This window comes from Nansenia antarctica (assembly GCF_963989245.1).
Source record: "Nansenia antarctica genome assembly, chromosome: 1".
Lineage (NCBI taxonomy): Eukaryota > Metazoa > Chordata > Actinopteri > Argentiniformes > Microstomatidae > Nansenia > Nansenia antarctica.
In genome coordinates this window covers 46637111-46658545 of record NC_137674.1, presented here as the reverse complement: position 1 = coordinate 46658545, position 21435 = coordinate 46637111, and the positions used below count along the sequence as shown (strand labels likewise).

The window sequence follows — 21435 nt, the reverse complement described above, 5'->3', positions numbered from 1 at the left end:
TTAGAAATTCTGACACTCATTCCCCCCCCCCCCCACAATTTTTTTTATTATTATCTTTTTCCCACCCAGTCCGATAACACAAACACAACCCCCCCCCCAAAAAAAGCATGACAAGAACTAGACCCCGATCAAAGGGTAAATAACATACATGCTTTGCCACAGCTAAACAAAAACGAAACAGTAAGATATATAAAGACCAACAAGGACAAGACGCTACTAAAAGAAGACAACGAAAACAAAAGAAACAAAAACAGAACATGAATTGTGTTAATGTAGTTAAATAAAACATTTTTAAGAACAAATAAAATAAAAAGTATATATATATATTAAAGAAAAGTCGGTTTTTATTTTCTAATTACCTTCGAGTCTGCTTTTGTTGGATATTGATTTGTAAGTTAAATTCCCTAATATTCACTCCCCCTGATATAGTTTGAGATCTTCCTTTAACGAGTTAATTATAACTTGTTAAAGGTGTATAGCGTATTGTTGAATGTTTTCTGCTATGATATTATTGACAGTGCATTGGGCAAATTATTTCTGCTAATTATTTCTGCTTATTTCTAGAGGATCTATAAAAACATGTCCTCCTCTGTACAGATTGTTGTAGTTTTGGGGGCAGTAGAGGAAGCTGTGTCTGAAGTGTCCTGCAGGTCTTCAAATTCTTTGCAACGTAATCCTCACAAATCCTGTTAGAGAGAAACTTGTGTCAAGCGACAATGAATGGAATTACATGGTGGATTTACACTATACATGTACTACTATGTTATCTGAGCTATGGGGAATTAAATCCATACCATGGATTATTAGACTATTTTATGGTGATGGTTGCATTGCAATAAACAGTTTAAAACAAAGTTATACATCCTTATTGTACAGTGTACAGTATATCATTATTATATACTGTACACTGTACAATAAGGGTGTATAACTTTGTTTTAAACTGTGTTTATCAAGGCATTGCTACATATCTTTGAAGCTATCTTTTTCTGTAAAATGTGTGTTTTAAAAACATTGAATACCTTTCTTTTAAGCACTGCGAGAAAAGGTTTACCTGAAGAGGGGGTAGGGTTGGGTCTGGAAAACAAGTGCATCATTGCAGTGGCCCTGAGGACAGATGGAAATAGTTAATTGCAAAAATAAAGATTATTCATTAACTTTGGGCTCATTATGTAGACATGTTACATGATTGACATTTAAACAAAAGATAATACTGTATACATTATGCAATATGTATGATTTGTTTACATGAATGGTTGAATGTACTCAATTAATTGCACATTACCAAACAATTCCCTTCTTGTCACTAAGGGTAATATAATGAGCCTGAGGAGTGTGTTTCAGCCTGTCGTTTCAGTAATACTTACTGTGTCTACTAGAAGGATGTAGTCACAACTACCGCCAAACACGATGACATCAGAGTCCTTTCCTGGGCAAGCTGTGTGCCACAACCTGAAGTGGAGGAAGGGAGGGAGCGGTAGAGAGAGAGAGGGAGAGAGAAAGAGAGAGAGAAAGACAGTCTAATGCATTCTGAATTCAGTTTTATCATGAAGCTGACAAACAAAACACAAAGCTGGGTTTAAAACGTACACAAACAAAACATGCAGTGACACTACCTTGGCTTGTTCTCGTATGGATGCTCAAACTCTCTCCATTTCTTTGTCTCTACGTCAAATATCCAGCCATCACCTGTAAGAATGGATTGAATTTAAAAACGAACAAATTACAATACATTTACATGGGACAAGCCGAACTGTACTCTCTGAATGGGTTACTTACTCATAGGTTTGCAGTCTATGCTGAGTCCACCGAATAGAAACAAAGCATTATCTGATACAGCAGTGAGCGTATGCCATGACCTTCCCACCGGCACTGTGGATGCGGGTTGACTAAAGACATTAAGAGAGGACCGTTTCAGCCACACAACCAATTTCTACCCAATGAGGAGAGCTGTAGATACAGTACGTACATCTCGGACCATGTCCATGACTGCAGATCTAAACAATGGATATCACTCGTCCTGGTCTCCTACAAGGTGAAAAAGAAGAACCAGGGAGCATTGCTGATGAGCATTCCTCATCCTAACAGTCCAAAACTGGGTGACAATCAATCTTGAGGCAGAACATTTTCAGTAGGCTCGCATGGATTAACTATTCGGTCATACAGTATGTCATTCAACTTGTATGTAGGCTACTGTACTGTGTGACAGGAATGTAATTGTTAAGGACTTGCTCTGGTCTAGAGTTTCCATGTCTGTGCTTCAATACAAGCATAAATAGGAGTATTTGAGATTGAGATATGCTACCTAGCCTACAGTTCCTGTACCTGTGCTTTAATACAACGTAAGAGTCCAGATAAACATCAACCGTTGCTCACCATGACTCTTCCCCCACAGACGTATCCTTTATGCCCCAGTGTAGCGCTGGCATGGGCAGCTCTGGGAGCAGGAGCACGACCCTGCAGACACACACACACACACACACACACACACACACACATACAACAACTAAAGGTCCACATAGGATCAAGTAGCTTGACTATTTTGTATGCAATACGTTACTGAAATATTGTTGAATATTGAATAATTGAATAACGCAATGTAGGCTACAATAAACATTGGAGGCTGGTGGAGGTAGAAATCAGAGGACAGGCTCATTGTAATGCATGGAATGGAATGAGGAATGGCATTCCATGTATTACATTGAGCCCATCCTAAAATGTCTACTTCCACCAGCCTCCCCTGACTATAAACAATGTGTCAAGATCCTAACAAACATCCGTTGTTTTGTATGGTAGAACATTCATCTGTTTTACTTACACAGCTTTTTGGTTCACTCCAGCTGGCTGTTGTGGGGTCAAATATATGGACTTCATTGTTCCAACCCCAATAGAAGTCCTCCACCTGAAGAGCATTGAGTGTTACTCATGGAAATGTTGGATGTTGGAGTATAATCTACTGTAGGTACTTGGCTACAGTCACATAGGGTGGAATCCTAACTGAAGATAAAGTCAGATCAACACACACATTTCCACAATTTGTTGACACCAATACAATATGTACACAAATGTCAGAGTTAGGCAGTTAAATGTTAGTTGTTAAATGTCCAGTTAGGATTCCACCCATAGAATGTGAATAAAATGTAATTAATGTGAATAAAATGTAAATGCCATGAAGTCAGTCAAATAGAATGCAAATACTACCCATGATGCCTCATCCATTATGAAGCTTCTGTTGTTGTTATCAATGTCTCCGAGGCGCTTGTGACCATACCCACCAAAGTAGACGAGCCTGCAGAACAAACAAAAATAAAATCAATAAAATAATAACAATTCTTTTTTAATATATAATAAAGAGGGTGATGGGGAATCCCATAACATATCAGAACTCCCCCACATACATGTAATGTATAGTATACACCCATCAACAACACACACCAGTAATAACAAACTGTCATACAGCATTAGCTAAGAAAGATTACCATTGGTCTAGTTTACTATTCTAAGGCACCCCAAAAAGTGACTGACATGAAATTCTAAACTGCCAATATTTCCATATATGGTCATCTATACCTGCCCTTGTAGACCCAGCAAGACATCTTATCTCTCGGTGATGGAGGGGAACCACTCTCATGTGTTACTTTCCTCCAATTGTATTTCCCATCCAGGAGGTTGACGCTGTAGAGCTGCAAACATAGACCATTTCGACACGTTAATGAGTGAGTTAATGATACGTCTGAGACAGGGGAGGCTGGAATGCATGGAATGGAATAGGGAATGCTATCAAACACATGTGGTCTGAGACATAATTAGAAATGAACACTATTTCAGATTAGATATGTTTCTTTCAGATGTACGTCAGGCCAGGGAATGTGTTTCTGCTGAGTCAGTTCACCTGATTGGTCTGGCCGTTGTCATCACATCCCCCAAATATGTACATGTGTCCATTAAGAGAGCAGCCACAGGTGCCGGACATAGGGGGCGGGACCTCTCCTGACATCTGGCACACTTCCCTTCAGGATACAAACACAAATGTCAACCAACCAACCAACCAACCAACCAATGAACAAACAGTGCATGGAAATGTAAGTTCCAATTCTGAAGGGTACTCTTTTCAGGACAAACACTGGACAAGTATACCTGATGAGTAGAGAGATCAACTCAAATATCCTGTGTCTAGAATGTCATAGCACTTAAGTGTTGAACTATAGTTCTTTTTTGTTTTAATATAGATTTATCATGAATGAACACAGCACAGTGAATTATATCAATGTCGTAAATGCATGCTCAGGAGCAATAGGTTATAATCCTAACAGTGTAGTAAGACACCTGTCAATTATGAACAGGTTGTTGTTGTTAGACCCTCTGTGTTTGAATAAATAATCCCTGGTGTGGTGATAGATTTATGTTTCAGTGTAATAGTTGAAATATTGCTATGGTGTTTTTCTTCCTGGTAAGACATTTTGTATGATACACCTCCCATACAAACATATACCTTATAATAGATTTGTTACAATGTCATATTCTTACCATACACCTCTTTCTATGTCATATAACCAGATTTCATCATTGGGTAGGAAAACTTCATCATCCGCAATTGACTGCAGAGAACAATTAAAATAGTGTCTGTATGACTGTGGATTATGTACAGTACATTTGATCATACGTTTGCAGATCCCTGTATTATAAGGGCTATGGACATGAGCTATCATTAATGAAATAGAAATAATCAACATAAATTATTCAGAATAACAGTTAAATACATGTAGTAGCCATCATATACATGTAGTAGCCATCATTCATGTTGAAGAGGCAGTTGCAGTCTGCCACGTCCATATCCACTTACCACATAGCCCCCCCACACGTACAGTAGATTCCCTTCAACTAGAGCCGTGTGGCCGCTCCTCTCCCGGGCAACAAGCTCCGCGCAGTGCGCCTCAACGGCTGGATCCATGGATTCCATAGGTGCTATGAAGAAATACAATTCGCAAGGGTCTAAATTAAACCAACATCGGTGGACAACAATGCAGTATACATGCAAACACAGAGCTACTCATGTCGACAACACAGTCACAGCTCAGAGTCTTAGAAGAGGGGGGTTATTATGGCAAGTGAGAAAGGACAGAAGGGTCTTGTCCTGTTTTGGAGCCACCGCTACGCTTGGAGAAACACGTTTTTCCTGTTTGTGAAAAACTTTTTTTATCGACCTGTTTGTTTTGTTGATTCTACACCACACTTGTCAGATGGATTTCTTGGAAATTGCATGGTATTCCATATCGATATTTCCTCGAAGGAAAACATATGGATTGTATTGATTGATTGAAAACTTTATTAGAAGATTTGCAGAAGTAGGTACATGAAAGTACATATTACATACAAGGTCAACTAACAGGATAAAAACCCAAGAAAGCAACTGGCTTATTTCAATTGGGGTCCTTGATTCTCAAGTACAGCATGAGAAAAAGGTCAGCCTATTGAATATAGTACACGACATACTTGATATGCAAACATGCTCTGCTTGCGTACACAAACACATGATAGAACTAGACAACTTGACAAACGACAAATCATAAATCACATATCATAAATCATTATTGGAAGAAAAAAAAAGGTCATCACGAGCAAAAATAGTTAATACTAGCTAATAATAGCCTGCATAAATAAACAAACACATACTGTCAGATGTTCAGATCCGCGTAGTAGATGATAATTATTCTATGGTCCGATCCATGTGTCCAATGTTTTGTAAACATCACATGACAAAGACAAGACAAAGGCAAGACCACCGAGCGACTCTTCGACCGCAGTCATGCATCTTGGTGTGTAAATAATCTCTGCTCCCCTCCCAGGAAGTGACGAGATACATATGCGGAAGTTGGTATTTAGCGCCAAATGTTGATTGTGGAGAGGACATTGAACATGGATGTTCGCAAACTGAAGACGAAGGTGTCTGCAGGCTTCAAGATGCGGGGACTTATCCTTCGACCGTATGTGCATTTAATGCTTTACGTGTTGTAATGTGTCTATCACTGTAAATAGTTTTTTGACAGTAGACACGTTTTCACAATAATCAGCACCAGACTCAGTCTGTTATGTTGTGGCCAGTGTGAGTGTTGTCTGTAGCTGTCCTGTGACAGCTGTGTAGCCAACTACTGAACTGAGTTATATCATCATCTACGTTTAAACAGTTATTCACTGTATGACACTAAGCAATGGGAAATGTATGTATAATGTATGTTTAGGCATTGGTGGTGGTGGTGGTGATGATGATGATGATGATGATGATGATGATGATGTTGTTGTTGTTGTCTTGCAGCGAAGCCAGCAGATACCTGATGGAGGTGATGGAGGCTGTCAATCATCTGGAACTAGATGATGTCATGGAACGGGTTTTAGATGCTGTGGAAAAGCAGCCATGTAAGTCCAATATAGACTCCAGATGAGACGATAGGTAATTGATTTCTTCGACTTAGGGAAATGGCTTTGTCATCAGTTTATAACTAGCAAGCTAACGTCATGGGCTCAACAACATTCAATGACTACAGTCAGTTGTCTGTCGTTGCTTGGTGTGTATGCTTGTGTGTGGAGAATGAAGGTTGTGTCGTCTGTGTAACCCACTCGTCTTGTTGACAGTGACCTCCAATATGATTGAGATGTCAGTGGTGGAGACTGCTGTGCAGGACTGTAGTCAGTCATGTGACGAAACCATGTAAGTTGACCATATTAGGAGTGTTAACTCAAATCATATCCATATATGAGGCCTTTATCCGTCACTTCCTAATGACATTAGACATTGATGATGTGATTATTTTCAGAGACAATGTGTTCAACATCATCGGTGCGTTCGATGTGCCAAGATTTATCTACAGTACAGAGAGGAAGAAGTTTGTGCCGTGAGTACCACAGTCGTCTCAGGGAAGCTGGTGGATGGAGACACGGGAAGGAGGGGCTCAGTCTAATGTCAGGAACGGAAGGAGAGATGGTATCAAACACGTGTCCCGTAGGGGTTAGATCTCGTTCCGTTCCATCCATTACAATGAGCCCGTGCTCCCCATTTCTCCGTCCACCAGCCTCCACTGTCCCCTTCACGCTCGTATGATAAATCACACCTCTTTTCTAAGATAAACACCTGCGCCGAGACCTCTTGTCAGTAGAGCTGTCTGACTCTGTCTGTCTGTCTGTGTCTGTCTGTCTGTCCGTCCGTCCCACCAGTCTCAACATGACCAGTCACCCCACCCCGAGCCTCTGTGGTTCAGCCAGGGACAAGGCTGAGCTGTTCAGGGAAAGATACACCCTACTGCAGCAGGTTAGTGTGCACCAAGGCCTGATGGTGAAGGGAAACTGTTCCACACAAATGATGTGTTAAACCTGTTTCTCTTGAGGGCCTGCAATTATGTACCAAATGACCTGGCTCAAACTGGACATGTTCATTTGCTTGTTCCAAGTTTGGAATTTCAGTTGTTACTACTGTATAGCATCTCTATTGGACCAATCAGTGTCATTTAAAAAAAAATGCTGTGTCTCTATGGCAACACTCACTAAAGTGCTCTTGCTCCCAGTGGACTCTGAGATATCGCATGTGACGTATGAATGAGAGTAAGAAATGCTGTCTGTTCCTGACATAAACGTGTCTGTGTTCATAGCGCACACACCGGCATGAGCTCTTCACCCCCCCTGTGATAGGAGCAGCTGTGGAGGAGGGCAGGAACAAATTTCAGGTAAAAACGTGCCTCGGTTTATGTATTTATTATTATTGTTCAGATATACTATATTAAGAGGGTAGTTGTATCTATCTAGTTTTCTCTCTCACATTGTTTCAGGGTTACCGTAATCTGTGGTTGGTTGTTATTTGTTGTTGTTATTGTTTTCAGCTCAAGACAATCGAAGCACTTCTAGGCAGCACCTCCAAGTTAGGGGAGGTGATTGTCCTGGGCATGGTCACACAGATGAAAGAGGTGAGGGATCTGATCAAGGAACACATTAGTGTTCTGCTTCTGTATAGTTGTATTCTTATTGTTGTGATCAGGGGAGGCTGGTGGACGTGATGATGAATGGTATTTGTTTGAAACCAAACAGTTCCATTCCATGCATTACAATGAGCCTGTCCTCCCATTTCTGCCTCCACCAGCCTGAGCCTCCACTGGTTGTGATATAGTAAAGGCTGACACGGCATGCTGCGTTAGTTACTTGATAAACACTGGTGATGTTTACCTTTTCAGGGTAAATACTACCTGGAAGACCCCACTGGAACCATACAGCTGAACCTCTCCAAAGCAATATCCTTTCACTGTGGTGGGGGTGATGGTGGTCGTGATGATGATGATGATGATGATGATGATGATGATGATGATGATAGTCATGGTGGTGGTGGAGATGATGATGATGATGATGATGATGGTGGTGGAGGTGGTGGTTATGGTCATGGTCATAATGGTGGTGGTGGTGGTGGTGGTGGTGGTGGTAGTCGTGGTAGTCATGGTTGATGATGATGATGATGATGGGGAGGTGTACAAACACTTTGTCACTGCATGGCAGAGAGGAGCACAGTTAGGATTAGTCACTGTGTGTTGGTGTTGTTGGTGTTGGTGTTGTTGTTTTTCCAAGGCTATACATGTTTCCATAACCTTGTCTTCACCAGTTCCACAGTGGACTTTACACAGAGTCATGTTTCGTTCTGGCAGAAGGTAAAGAATGTTAAACACTGTTATTGCATCATGGACATGACTAGACGTTAAACCTGTATTTACTGTAGTAGTACTAATATTACCCTCATTGTACAGCAGTGTACAATGTGACACCCCTCAATACAACCCTCAGTGTACAGCAGTGGAGGATGGTGGAGGTAGAAATCAGAGGACGGGCTCATTGTGATGCATGGAACAGAATGCATTACAATGAGCCCGTCCTCTGATTTCTACCTCCACCAGCCTCCCCCTGATGGACAGTGTGTACTAACCTGGTCATCCCTTCTCCCAGGCTGGTATGAGGACGCCGTCTTCCACGTCAACGCGTTTGGGTTCCCACCAACAGAACCATCGTCCACCACGAGGTCAGAACAACCTGTTGGCCTTGACCTTTGACCTTTACCTGTCACTCATTAATAGCTACCCTACTCTTTCCTGGACCCAGATTAAGCCAGGTCTGGACCAAATCAATCTTTGTAATCTATGTCTGGGTAACCACTAGGGGTGTAACGGATCACCTAACTCACAGATTGGATCGTGTTGCGGTTTCTGAGTCACGGATCGGATCATTTTTCGGATCAACACAAAACATTTTCTTTTTTATAAAACCATTTTTTTCCTTGAATTCTGTAAAAACACCACTTTTATTGTGTGAAACAAAAAAACAACATTCAAGATGTCAAAATTGGTCAAATATATCTAACATATTCTATACTCAAACATTACATATTATACTGAAATACCGGTACACATTCAACTTAAATTATAGTGCAATAGGAGAGGGAGGAGGTTGCAGCAGTGAATCACTGGGCTCTTTAAAGCAGACGAATAAACATGTTTTATGCCACTTTTAACTAAATAATGAAACCTTCCTTTAAACATGGTATGAAAAAAATGGCTACGTTATCAGAAGTTGTCGAGCTGCCTTTTTCGTGCCTCCTGTCAACACACCAGGGTGATGTCGCGTCAAATGTGTGGCCATGCTCATACGAGTTTCTTGTTGCACAGTGCCTACACACTGTAACTTTTTCATTTACTACCCTTTTTCCATCATTGTTATAATTGACAGAGAAGCCAAAGTGCTCCCATACATGGGATTTAAATGTCGAGGGAGGCCTTTCGAGTTCTTCTCCGCCGCCAACGTTACTAGCACTCGCCATGATACACTTGTTGCTGTGGATTCCCAGCTTTATGTGTAGTGAGTAAATAACAGATTTTTTGTTGTTGTTGCATTATCAACCTATCATTGCGCTTTAGAGTAAAAAAAAGCATGCAACTGTCGCGTCTATCTTTTCATGGCAACTCAACATTGTGATTTACAAGAGATATTAACTAATATTAAGTAATATTATTACTTGGTTAAATTTTGCAATTGATCTGCGGTACACATGCCTGCCGAACCGTGGGGGGCGATCCGTACGGATCACGGATCAGTCACGTTACACCCCTAGTAACCACTCTATTAGAGGACATTGCCAAATTCTCAGGGTTGAGAATTCAAATGACAAATTTTCAGGCCGTAGTTTTGGAAATGTTTGACTCATGTCTGGAGTCTGTTTCAGGGCGTACTATGGCAATGCTAACTTCTTTGGCGGCCCCTCCACCACGTCAGTGAAGGCCTCGGCGAAGCTGAAGCAGCTGGAGGAGGAGAACGAGGACGCCATGTTTGTTGTGCTGTCTGACGTGTGGCTGGACAGTGTGGAGGTGATGGAGAAGATCCACCTCATGTTCTCAGGTGTGTGTGTGTGTGTGTGTGTGTGTGTGTGTGTGTGTGTGTGTGTGTGTGTGTGTGGTATTAGTGCCTGTGCAAACATCTAACTCAAATGTCTAGGGAGAAAGCCTAACATTAAATTCCCATACATTTACTTTATCAACTTGTAGGATACGCCGCCTGTCCTCCCACCTGTTTCATCTTCTGTGGAAACTTCTCCTCTGCACCCTACGGAAAAACACAGATCAAATCTCTCAAAGGTGAGGGCTGAAGTTTCAAATTACTTCTGAAATGCCTTGTTTGTTTGTTTGTTGTTCTCAAGCTGGCGATGTCAAAGTTTATGTTTCGACTGAAGCGTCAAAGTGGACTGAAATTGATTTGATCTCTTTCTCTAGAATCGCTGAAGGTTCTTGCAGATGCCATATGCGAATACCCTAGCATCCACAACGGGTAAGTGCGAGGGAGGGAGTTGAACCTTTCTATTCTGTTCTGTTCTATGGGTCAACATCTGTACAGCAAATGGTTGTTTTGCTCAGTCCCTTACGGTTAACATGAGCTCTGAGCAAAACCACAATCTGTAGGGGAGACAGGTGGTTTGTCTGACTGAATCCATCCCTCTAAAACTGCAGCTCTCGCTTCGTGTTTGTCCCTGGTCCTGAAGATCCTGGCCCCAGCACCATCTTACCCAGGTGAGGCTTGACACACATGGGTTCCGATCCTCTACCCTTCTTCTGAAGTGTACACTGTCATGCACCTCCCCCTTCATGTCTCCAGCTATACTAGCACCAATCCATTGCTTTTAAATGCATGAGGGGAAGTGCACAAGGGCATACTTCTGGGTGTCATGGAACACAGCCAACCATCCCCAGGGCTGATTGACCACAGTCCTGCCAAGCTTCCATGGATTGAATTTGACATTGTCTGTCTTTTTACTCTAAACTGATGACTGTTTGTGCGTGTGCGTGCGCGTGCGCCTGTCTGTGTCTGTGTCTGTGCGCGTGTCTGTGTCTGTGCGCGTGTCTGTGCGCGTGCGCGTGTCTGTGTCTGTGTCTGTGCCTGTGTCATTTCTGTCTCTGTCTCTGTCTCTGTCTCTGTGTGTCTGTGTCCCTCTCTCTCATCAGGCCTCCCCTGGCAGACAACATCACTGATGACTTCAGACAGAGGGTGCCCTTCTCTGTCTTCACTACCAACCCATGCAGGTGAACCAAATGAGGATTCTGTTGTTTCCTTCACCTTTCTCAGCAAGTCGTCATGATGTTTAAAAAGAAGACACGAGCACATTATTGTACAGGAAATGTGTCTCTTATATATCATTGTTGTCAGATTCATTATGCTATTTGCTTACAGTATGTAGCCTTCACCACCTGTTGCCTGCAGTCTTTATTGTGTCTGTTTGCCGTCAGTAAATCTCGAGCCAGGCTTCACAGCTACGAGATTAGCTGTAAATGTCATCATTGTCGTCACCTCACAAATCTCCCTGAATCTCCTGTGTCAGGATCCAGTACTGCAGCCAGGAGATGGTCGTCATCAGGGAAGACCTGGTCAACAAGATGTGTAGGAACTGTGTCCGACTGCCCAGCGGCAATCTGGACATTCCAAACCATGTGAGTCAGGACTCAGTCCAGTAGAAGTGGAACTTGTATATCTTTTGATCTAATCATTAAAAACACAAAAACGGAAAGCGAGCCAGTGTTGGAACATGACCCTGGTCTTTAAGTTACTGTGTGACACTTTATTTCCATTATTTCTCCATGTACAGTTTGTGAAGACCATCCTGTCTCAGGGTCACCTGACCCCTCTGCCTCTGTACGTCAGTCCTGTGTTCTGGGCCTACGACTACGCCCTACGGATCTACCCTGTGCCTGATGTCATCATCTTCGCCGACAAATACGACCCCTTCAACATCTCCAACACGGACTGTCTCTGTATCAACCCGGTCGGTATCTGCCTGAATTTAGACTCATTCCTAGACGGTTACTGATTAATTTGATAGCATTTTTGAATGCAACTTAGATAATGTAGCAGATTGATCTAATCACTTGCCACACGCTTATTTGGTTGTCACTGCCACGAGACGCCCCTTTGTTACCCCTGCAGACTTGGGGAGTAAGCCCCCTACCCTACTCCCTAGTCTTTTAATAATCATAATCATAATTAATTTTATTTATAAAGCGCTTTTCAGGGACTCAAAGACGCTGACAGTATGGTTACATACAACACGGAAACAACAAGCAACAGATAGCATGAGAACATAGAACATAGAACATAGAACACAGTATTAACAACACATAGCATGAGAACATAGAACACAGTATTAACAACAGATAGCATGAGTACATAGAACACAGTATTTACGGAATGGTACAGGAAACAATTAACACAGCAATGGTGGGTGAGTGGAAACAGGGGGGAGGGAGGGAGTATGTGGGAGGGACAGGAGCCAGATAGAAGAGAGGGGTGTTTAAAATAAAAAAAAACAGGGGTGGGGGGGGTGGTTGTATGCTTGGGAGAACAGGTAGGTTCTGAGATGGAATTTAAAAGTGGAGAGTGAGGGTGAGTCTCTGAGTGGCTGGGGGAGAGAGCTCCAGAGTCGGGGTGCAGCTCGTGAGAAAGCAGTCTTTTGATGCCATCTCAGGTTATTCATGGTGCTAGATGCTATACTGTTAGCCTAAGAGGGTCCTGACTGTTTTACTGTTTAACTTGGGTCTCATGAAGATTCATGTTGATGTTCTGTACTGACCTGACTGTGTCAGACTCATGTTGATGTACTGTACTGACCTGACTGTGTCATTCTGTTGTTACAGGGGTCCTTCCCAAAAAGTGGCTTTACTTTCAAGGTGTATTATCCATCTAACAGGACTGTTGAAGACAGGTGGGGAACATTCTCATTACATTCTCCCTTTCTTTGTTTATACAGTCCTCTAGTCTACACTAAACTAACCTGAAACATACTTATTCATTCATTCATACAATTAAGTATTGTTATTTATGGATAATTATATTATTATATACGGATAATTCAATTAATGCAGATTGCTTCATTTGTTTTGCTGATCTATTCTTTTCTCTATTTATCTCCACAGCAAACTTCAAGGACCTTAAATAAAGGAATGATGGTGGTGGATTGGGGATCTGCTGTATTGTTGTAATAATGGTTGTGTAAAATGTATTTGTAAAATATGTGTCTAAAATGCCCTTTGTATTATGTTATGTTCCTGTACCTTTTTGTATCATGAAGAATAAACCTAGCTTCACATTACTACAAACAACGTTTTTTCTCTTTCTCTTTTTTAATGTTTATGACGGAGATATGTTTCATGTTTTAATAATATTTTTGAATTTAGTATACATTTTTATTGCAGAAAATCATGACATGGCTAATAATCAGGGGTGCACATAACTGGTGCGCCAGTGCGCATGCGTCGCCAAAATGCATGCTGCGCGGCAGATCAGCCGCATGAAGGCGCTCTTGCGCACCAACAGTTTTTTTTGTTTTTTTTAAAGTTGATTTCAGTGTTTACAGAACAGAGCAGTGCTTAAAGAGATGTCCGTTTATATCAGTGTGTTTAAAGAACAGACATTCAGTTAGTGCTTAAAGAGATGTCAGTTTATTTCAGTGTGTTTAAAGAACAGACATTCAGTTAGTGCTTAAAGAGATGTCAGTTGATTTCATTGTGTTTAAAGGAGTCGGACAGACTTTCATTCTTAAAGAGCAGTCATTTGATTTTGCATTTGTTTCTTTTGTTTTGCACACAATAATTTGGTCGTTCATCTTTATTTATGAATAAATGTCGTTTTGCTAATAATATATCCATGTATCCCTTTTGTATCCATCCTGTGGGACGGGTCGTGACTCGCGAGCTCGGGGAGCACCAAGCAGCATCCCTAGGTGCTCCTCTGAGCACTGGCCCCAAAAAGTTATGTGCACCCCTGCTAATAATGTCCTAAATACAAATGTTTGACCTTATCAAAATGGCGGAAATATACGTTTTATTTCCACTTCCTGTCAGTCGCCCTGTGTTTGACGTCACCTGAATGGCGCCTGGCTTCTTTAATCACTTGGCGAAAACAAAACACAACCAACACCGTTCTGACAGCCAAGACTGACCTGGTTCATTTGGAGCACAGTACGTAGCTATGATGGGCACTCTGCAGAGTTACTTATTTCCGTATTTATTTTCCATTAAATCTATTGCATGTGTTCATGTTTGTACACGCACGACACAGTCGCAGGCTGACAGCGGTTGGCTAGCTAGCACGGCTAATCATTCTTGCTCGCTTTTATAGTATCTGGGATTCTGGTTTGCAACCTTTTCAGTTTACACGAACTCCCAGGTGTTGCATTTCATTATTTTATCTCAATGATACTTAAACTACATAATAAGCAATGCGCGTCAATATAGTTTACTGCTTTCCTCTAATAAAACGCTCTTTGTGTAAGCTATGTCACTTATGGCAGATACTAGCCTATGTTTTGCATGGTGCATGGGCGTTTGTGAACTGTGCAACATTCTTGCAAGTTGCAACCTATTGATATATGCGCCATATATCAACTATATATCTAATATATATACTAATATGATCTATTGATGTGCCAGCCCAGCTTCAATAGACTTTCACAAAGTCCTGTGAATTCAACAGACAGTGTCATGAGTCTCCCTCTGTCCCAGCAGGTGACAATGGCAGAGATGGAGGAGGACATTGGTTATGGTGATTGGCCTGCTCAGGAGGATGACGAGGAGTCCGAGAGAGATGAAGACGAGAGAGACTTAGACTGGGTGCTGGATGAGGATGAGGATGAGGACGATGACGATGATGAAGAAGAGGAGGACGAGGAAGATCCAGCTCTTGTTACTGAGCCAGCTGAGCGTAGCGGCCACATAGCAGTGGTGGATGGGAACTGCATGTATGTCTGGGGAGGGTACAAGGTAGGCATTATGCTGTGTCAGTCTGTTTTTGCTATTGGGTTGGCATCTGTGGAGGTAGAAATCGGAGGGCGGGCTCATTGTAATGCATGGAGCGGAATGAGGAGTGGTAAATGGTAAACAAAAAAACCTGTTCTCCAATTTCTACCTCCACCAGCCACCCCTGGTTGGCAAGAAGTGAAACAATGCTATTTAGCCGATAGTAATGATAAATTTTTGCTGATGATTTCGTTTGCTTGTTTGTCCTATGACCAGAATGCCCAGTTCCCTGGATTATTTGACTTGTACTTGCCAAGAAATGAGATCTGGGTGTACAACATGGAGACAAACAGATGGTAATGACTCTTTTGATCTTTATACACACATACACATGTGCACACACACATACACATACACACACACACACACACACACACACACACACAGCATAACACGATTTTCCTTATATGTAGGTATTGATGACATTTACAGTCCCTTTGACTGTAACTCATGAAAACCTTCTTCATCTGCAGGGCACTGCGCTTCACAGGAGGCAACCTGCACACCTCCATGTCAGGTAGCTGCGGGGTGTGTGTTGATGGTGTCCTCTATCTGTTCGGAGGCCACCATGCCAGGGGGAACACCAACCGGGTGAGTATTCTCTCTGTGTGTGTGTGTGTGTGTGTGTGTGTGTTTCTCTTTCTCAGTCCCATCTTGCCTTTATCCTGTTGTCTCAACCCTGCCCTGTTCTGGTGTGTGTGTCCCAGATCTTCCGTCTGCACCTCAGATCAGCGACTCTCTGCTGGGAGGAGATGAGGGACCTGAAGGGCCTGGCCCCGTCCTGCAAGGACAAGCTGGGCTGCTGGGTCCACAAGAACAGGTGAGAGGCCAATCCCCTCGGCAGCATATTAGATCACCAACACGAGTGGACCTATCCAATACAGTATTGCTGCACTGTTCTTTCATCTCGCACGGTGACTGATTGCTTTCAAATGAGAAAGATAGGATGTGTGCTGTTGTTGTTGTTGTTGTTGTTGTTGTTGTTGTTGTTGTTGAAGGCGTCTCACTCGCTCTCTGCCTGTGTGTCTTCATCCTCTTAGGCTCATCTTCTTCGGTGGCTACGGCTACATCGCTCAAGCACCTCATCGAGGAACGTTTGAATACGACGAAACTTCCTTCATGGTACAAATGGTGTTTCACACAGTGGAGGCTGGTGGAGGTAGACCTCGGAGGACGGGCTCATTGTAATGCACAGAACAGAATGAGGAATGGTATCAAACACGTCCTCCGATTTCTACCTCCACCTGACTGGTTTCAAGCGTCCTGCTCACATGCTGCTCACTATGAAAGACATTCTCTATCTGGGTCTCTCTGTCTAGTTAGTCACAGCAAAGTGAATCTCTCTGTTTCTACGGTAACAGGGGAACAATCCTGGGCGGGGCTGGAACAACCACATCCACATCCTGGATCTGGAGACCTCCACCTGGAGCCAACCAATCACAAGGGTAACAGAACACCCCAACTGTCCTTGGGGTGCGTCTCAATAGTCTACGGTTGCTTCCTCTCCTCGACTAGCTCTTTTTCCTTCCTCTGCACTGATTTGAAAAAAGAATATGACAGGTGAAAGGGAATGCCCAGTAGGATTTTAGCATGTTGCTTTCACCTATCCTGTAGTTCCAGATCAGTGCAGACCGTGGAGAGAAGACAAGGAGTCAAAACAAGGAGGCCACTTCAGACAGTTGAGACTCATCCCTGATTTTAGATGCTGTTGGTGTTCATGTGTGTGAGGAACTGGGAAACTCTGACCTCTTTCTCTGGATATCATCGCTGTCTGAATGGGAAATGCATGCTTATACATCTGTAATAAGTTGTTACAAGTTATTATTATTACTAATAACCCCTTCTCTCTCTCTCTCTCTCTCTCTGAAGGGAAACGCCCCATCTCCACGTGCAGCACATGCCTGTGCCACCGTGGGCAACCGAGGGTACGTGTTTGGGGGACGTTACCGGGTAAGTGGCTAATGCTTTCATATACAGTAGTAGTAGTAGTACTACCAAACTACTATTCTGTCTTGTTATGCTAATGTTATGCTAGACGTTAATGATTTCGTTCTATTATTGATTTGAACACACACCCACGCTATAACAAAAAGGAAAACACAAAATGAAGAAATAAAGGCATTGTGCAGGGGATGTTGAGAAACCCTGTGGGGCTTGTCCAGAAGCCTCTCCTTTAAGGTGACACTCCTCCCAGTAAGTACATTTGCTCTCTCTCTCTCTCTCTCTCTCTTTCTCTCTCTTTCTCAACAGGACTACCGCCTGAATGACCTGTACTACATCGACATGGAGACCTGGGAGTGGCATGAGATGTATGTACTTTATCCATGGAGATGTATGTACTGTATCCATAGAGATGTATGTACTGTATCCATGGAGATGTATGTACTGTATCCATGGAGATGTATGTACTGTATCCATGGAGATGTATGTACTGTATCCATGGAGATGTATGTACTGTATCCATGGAGATGTATGTACTGTATCCATGGAGATGTATGTACTGTATCCATGGAGATGTATGTACTGTATCCATGGAGATGTATGTACTAGGGCTGCAACGATTAGTCGATTAGTCACGACTAATCGATTACGAAAATTCGTCGACGTGAAATGTTGTTGTCGACTAATCGCATAAAAAAACATATTTTTAAAAAACGTTTTTTTTTTTTTTTTTTTTTTTTTAAACGGGAGCCATGCAAGAATCAGCTGGGTAAGTTTTAGCTAACGTTGTTAGCCAACTGGCTAACGTTATATTGTTAGGGTCGTAATGTTTATGTTAGCTTTACTGTTACATGTTGGAAAACAACGTCTCATGGACAGGGCTGTACATGCTATGAGCGTTTGTGCTATTAATTTATTTGCCCTGTGGCACGCATGTGACAGACAGAGGCGCTTGTATGTAACGTTACGTAGCAGGGGTTTTCCATGTTGAAGCCAGGAGAACGCGAGATGAAATGAAGTGAGGGGTGGTCGCTATTAAAATACCAGGTAGTCATGGTGGATGATCATGAATGATGCTTGATAAGTGAATGCTATTTCAATTATGTTGAGTCCACCAGCGAGCTGTCTGTAAGATAAACAGCGCCAAGCGTAGCCTACTAACGTGAGCTGTCTGTAGTCTAGCCAGCAATGCTAGCTAGCCAATCAACTAGCTCTGTGAGCAGCTGTAGCTTGGCGTAACGTTAGGTTAGATAGCTAGTTAAGCCGGATTTATGCTTCTGCGTCGCCATTTACGCGCAGCGAAAAGCCACACGACTAATCGCGACTAATCGAAAAAATAATCGACAGATTAGTCGACTACCAAAATAATCGTTAGTTGCAGCCCTAGTATGTACTGTATCCATGGAGATGCATGTACTGTATCCATGGAGATGTATGTACTGTATCCATGGAGATGTATGTACTGTATCCATGGAGATGTATGTACTGTATCCATGGAGATGTATGTACTGTATCCATGGAGATGTATGTACTGTATCCATGGAGATGTATGTACTGTATCCATGGAGATGTATGTACTGTATGCATGGCCATTCTATTATGCATTAACACACATCTATTTTTAAATGAGAGAACGCTGTGCCCTGACCAATAGATGATCTCGCCATCGCCCTGTCTCTGACACTCTCCCCCCTCCCCCCTTCCCCTCCACCTGCTGTATGTACTCTACCCCCCACCTCCACCCTCTCCCTCCTTCTCTCCCTTGCCCACTCTACATCTCTCTATCTCCCCCCTCCACACTTAATCCCGTTATCTCCCACTTGCCTACTCCACCGTCCCTATTCTCTCTCCTCCTCTCTCTCTCTCTCTCTCTCTCTCTCTCTCTCTCTCTCTCTCTCTCTCTCTCTCTCTCTCTCTCTCTCTCTCTCTCTCTCTCTCTCTCTCTCTCTCTCTCTCTCTCTCTCTCTCTCTCTCTCTCTCTCTCTCTCTCTCTCTCTCTCTCTCTCTCTCTCTCTCTCTCTCTCCTCCCCCTCCCCTCCCCTCCAGGACCGTTCCCCAGCAGGGTCCGGTGGGGCGATCATGGCACTCCTTCACCCCTGTGTCACCAGACCAAATCTTCCTCTTCGGAGGCTTCACCACCACCAGAGAGACACTGAGTAAGTGTAAGACACTGAGTAAGTGACATCACAATCCACCCACACATTTCCTACAACAAACAAAACAAAAAAATATATATTTATACAGCACTTTTCATGGACAGGTGTTACAAAGTCCATTACACATTACACATAAAGAAAAACTAACACTGTTAGGGCCAGAGAGAATACAGTTGGTATGTAAAAAAAAAGGCCTAAAGGACAGACACCAGAGAGAAAAATAAACCTTGTTAACCATTTTAATGTCTGTATTTCTACTGTCCCCCAGGTGACGCGTGGCTCTATTGCATCAGCAAGGATGAGTGGAAGCCTTTCAAGCACAAACACACAGAGAGCCCCAGGTGAGACCACATGACCCTTGGTCACACCACATGACCCTGGGTTACACCACAGAGCCCCAGGTGAGACCACATGACCCTGGGTCACACCACAGAGCCCAGCCGAGCCACACAGGGCTGGCTACTCATCCACTGTAGCTGCTGAAACAGTGCAGGAAAAGGACTGTGAAAGGAAAACACTGAGCCAGCACAGTGTGCTTTGGGTGGGCCCTGCAGTGTGTGCAGACCCATACAGATGTTAATGTGGCCATGACTGGACTGTCATTGTGTCATTATTCATAGTCAACGTGAATCAACAGGAGGGCTTATGTTGGTGTCAATGTACTGTAGTTCGGCCCCTGATAGAGAGTGTGTGTGTGTGTGTGTGTGTGTGTGTGTGTGTGTCTGCATGTGCGTTTGTGTCTGTGTGTGTCTGTGTGCGTGTCTGTCTGTGCATGCCTGCGTGCCTGTCTGTCTCAGGCTCTGGCACACAGCCTGTCCAGGTGCTGACGGGGAGGTGTTTGTGTTCGGTGGTTGTGCCAACAATCTGTTGTCGCAGCAGCGAGCGGTGAGTATAACTATAAATACTACACTAGCATACTACACTAGCACACTACGCTAGCCTACTACACTAGCATACTACACTACACTAGCATACTACATTAGCATACTACACAAGCACACTATACTAGCATAATACACTAGCACACTACACTAGTGTACTATACTAGCGCACAACACGAGGACATTGTGTCTGTTTTAGTCAGTGGTGTAATTGATAGCCAGATTTGGTGCTTTGTGTTTTGTTTTGTTTTTAAGATTGATGCTTTTTTGATGCAGGCTCATAGCAAAGAGCTCCTGGTCTTCACGGTCCAACCCAAGTCACTGGTCCGGTGAGTGGAAACAGAACCACAGTCCCTACACACAGACACGTGTGCCTCAGGGGTAGGAGCTGCGGAAAAAAACTGCAGTCTTCACGCCAGGTTCCAGTTTGATCCAGTAAAACGCAGAGACACAGTCTGCAGAAGGACGTGGTTCTCTCTGCCGGTCTCCACTCGGACAGAACATGTTCTAGTAGGACACAAACAACCAGAGTAGAGTTAATTATTCCAATGGGCACTTGCTCTCAGACAGAGAGGCCCTATAATCAGTTAGTTAGATCATATTAGTGAACACAGTCTACAATTAACACTGGTGAAGTAAGTCATTGTGAGATAGTACATAAGGATTAATAATAGCAGCATTAACAGAAATAAAATACAAGTGATACGACACATAATAAGAAGTGGTTATTTTTCTTTTGTTTACTTCCACAGAGCTCATTTGGAATTCTGAAATGTATACTAAAAGTCCTGCCTCTCTCCCCCCCTCCCTTCTACCTCCCCCGCTGTTCCTCATTCCCTCTTCTTTTCTCTCTCCCCATCCATCCCTCTCTCCAGGTTCTGTATGGAGACAGCCCTGCAGCACAGGGACCGCCTGGTGGGCTCCTGGGACTACCTGCCCAAACACCTCCTATGCAGCCTCCAACAGAGGATGGGCGCCGTCGACGGCCTGGGCTCGTAGGATGAACACACCACCGAGAGAGAGTGTGTGTGAGAGAGAGAGAGAGAGAGAGAGAGAGACTGACTGACTGACTGACTGACTGACTGACTGACTCTGCATAGTATC

At 43.2% G+C, this 21435-nt stretch overlaps 2 protein-coding genes across 3 annotated transcripts; one reads left to right on the top strand and one right to left on the bottom strand.

Moving 5' to 3' along the window:
- Positions 1-139: 139 nt before the first annotated feature.
- Positions 140-5801, bottom strand: LOC308164290 (kelch domain-containing protein 1). 2 transcript variants are annotated; one of them, XM_080538423.1, is made up of 14 exons: positions 5671-5801; positions 4841-4962; positions 4525-4595; positions 3890-4007; positions 3568-3680; positions 3199-3286; positions 2816-2899; positions 2374-2454; positions 1967-2025; positions 1777-1886; positions 1614-1686; positions 1365-1449; positions 1052-1104; positions 140-686 (listed from the first exon to the last, which is right to left on the bottom strand). In XM_080538423.1, the coding sequence occupies exons 2-14, from the start codon at positions 4955-4957 to the stop codon at positions 545-547; spliced, it is 1194 nt and encodes a 397-aa protein (XP_080394549.1). In that variant the 5' UTR covers positions 4958-4962; positions 5671-5801; the 3' UTR covers positions 140-544. The 2 variants fall into 2 exon arrangements, with proteins under 2 accessions (XP_080394549.1, XP_080394550.1); XM_080538424.1 differs by having other exon boundaries at positions 1777-1796.
- An 85-nt stretch (positions 5802-5886) lies between these two features.
- Positions 5887-21431, top strand: pole2 (polymerase (DNA directed), epsilon 2; the record flags this gene model as incomplete). Its single annotated transcript, XM_080523416.1, has 31 exons — positions 5887-5981; positions 6311-6411; positions 6628-6703; positions 6810-6887; positions 7207-7300; positions 7638-7712; positions 7866-7949; positions 8214-8273; positions 8633-8678; positions 8971-9043; positions 10241-10413; positions 10560-10649; positions 10785-10839; positions 11019-11078; positions 11511-11588; positions 11885-11993; positions 12149-12325; positions 13194-13261; positions 15035-15317; positions 15570-15649; positions 15827-15944; positions 16061-16173; positions 16394-16475; positions 16715-16798; positions 17223-17303; positions 17604-17662; positions 19341-19468; positions 19719-19791; positions 20248-20335; positions 20608-20660; positions 21207-21431. The coding sequence occupies 31 exons, from the start codon at positions 5887-5889 to the stop codon at positions 21328-21330; spliced, it is 2958 nt and encodes a 985-aa protein (XP_080379542.1). The 3' UTR covers positions 21331-21431.
- Between the last annotated feature and the right edge of the window lie 4 nt (positions 21432-21435).

Coding starts and splice junctions, on each gene's coding strand:
- LOC308164290 (XM_080538423.1), bottom strand. CDS start 4,957: ATGGAATCCATGGATCCAGCCGTTGAGGCGCACTGCGCGGAGCTTGTT. Junction 3,681..3,889: donor ACAACGGCCAGACCAATCAG/GTGAACTGACTC, acceptor CTATGTTTGCAG/CTCTACAGCGTCAACCTCCT. Junction 3,287..3,567: donor TGCTGGGTCTACAAGGGCAG/GTATAGATGACC, acceptor TTTGTTCTGCAG/GCTCGTCTACTTTGGTGGGT.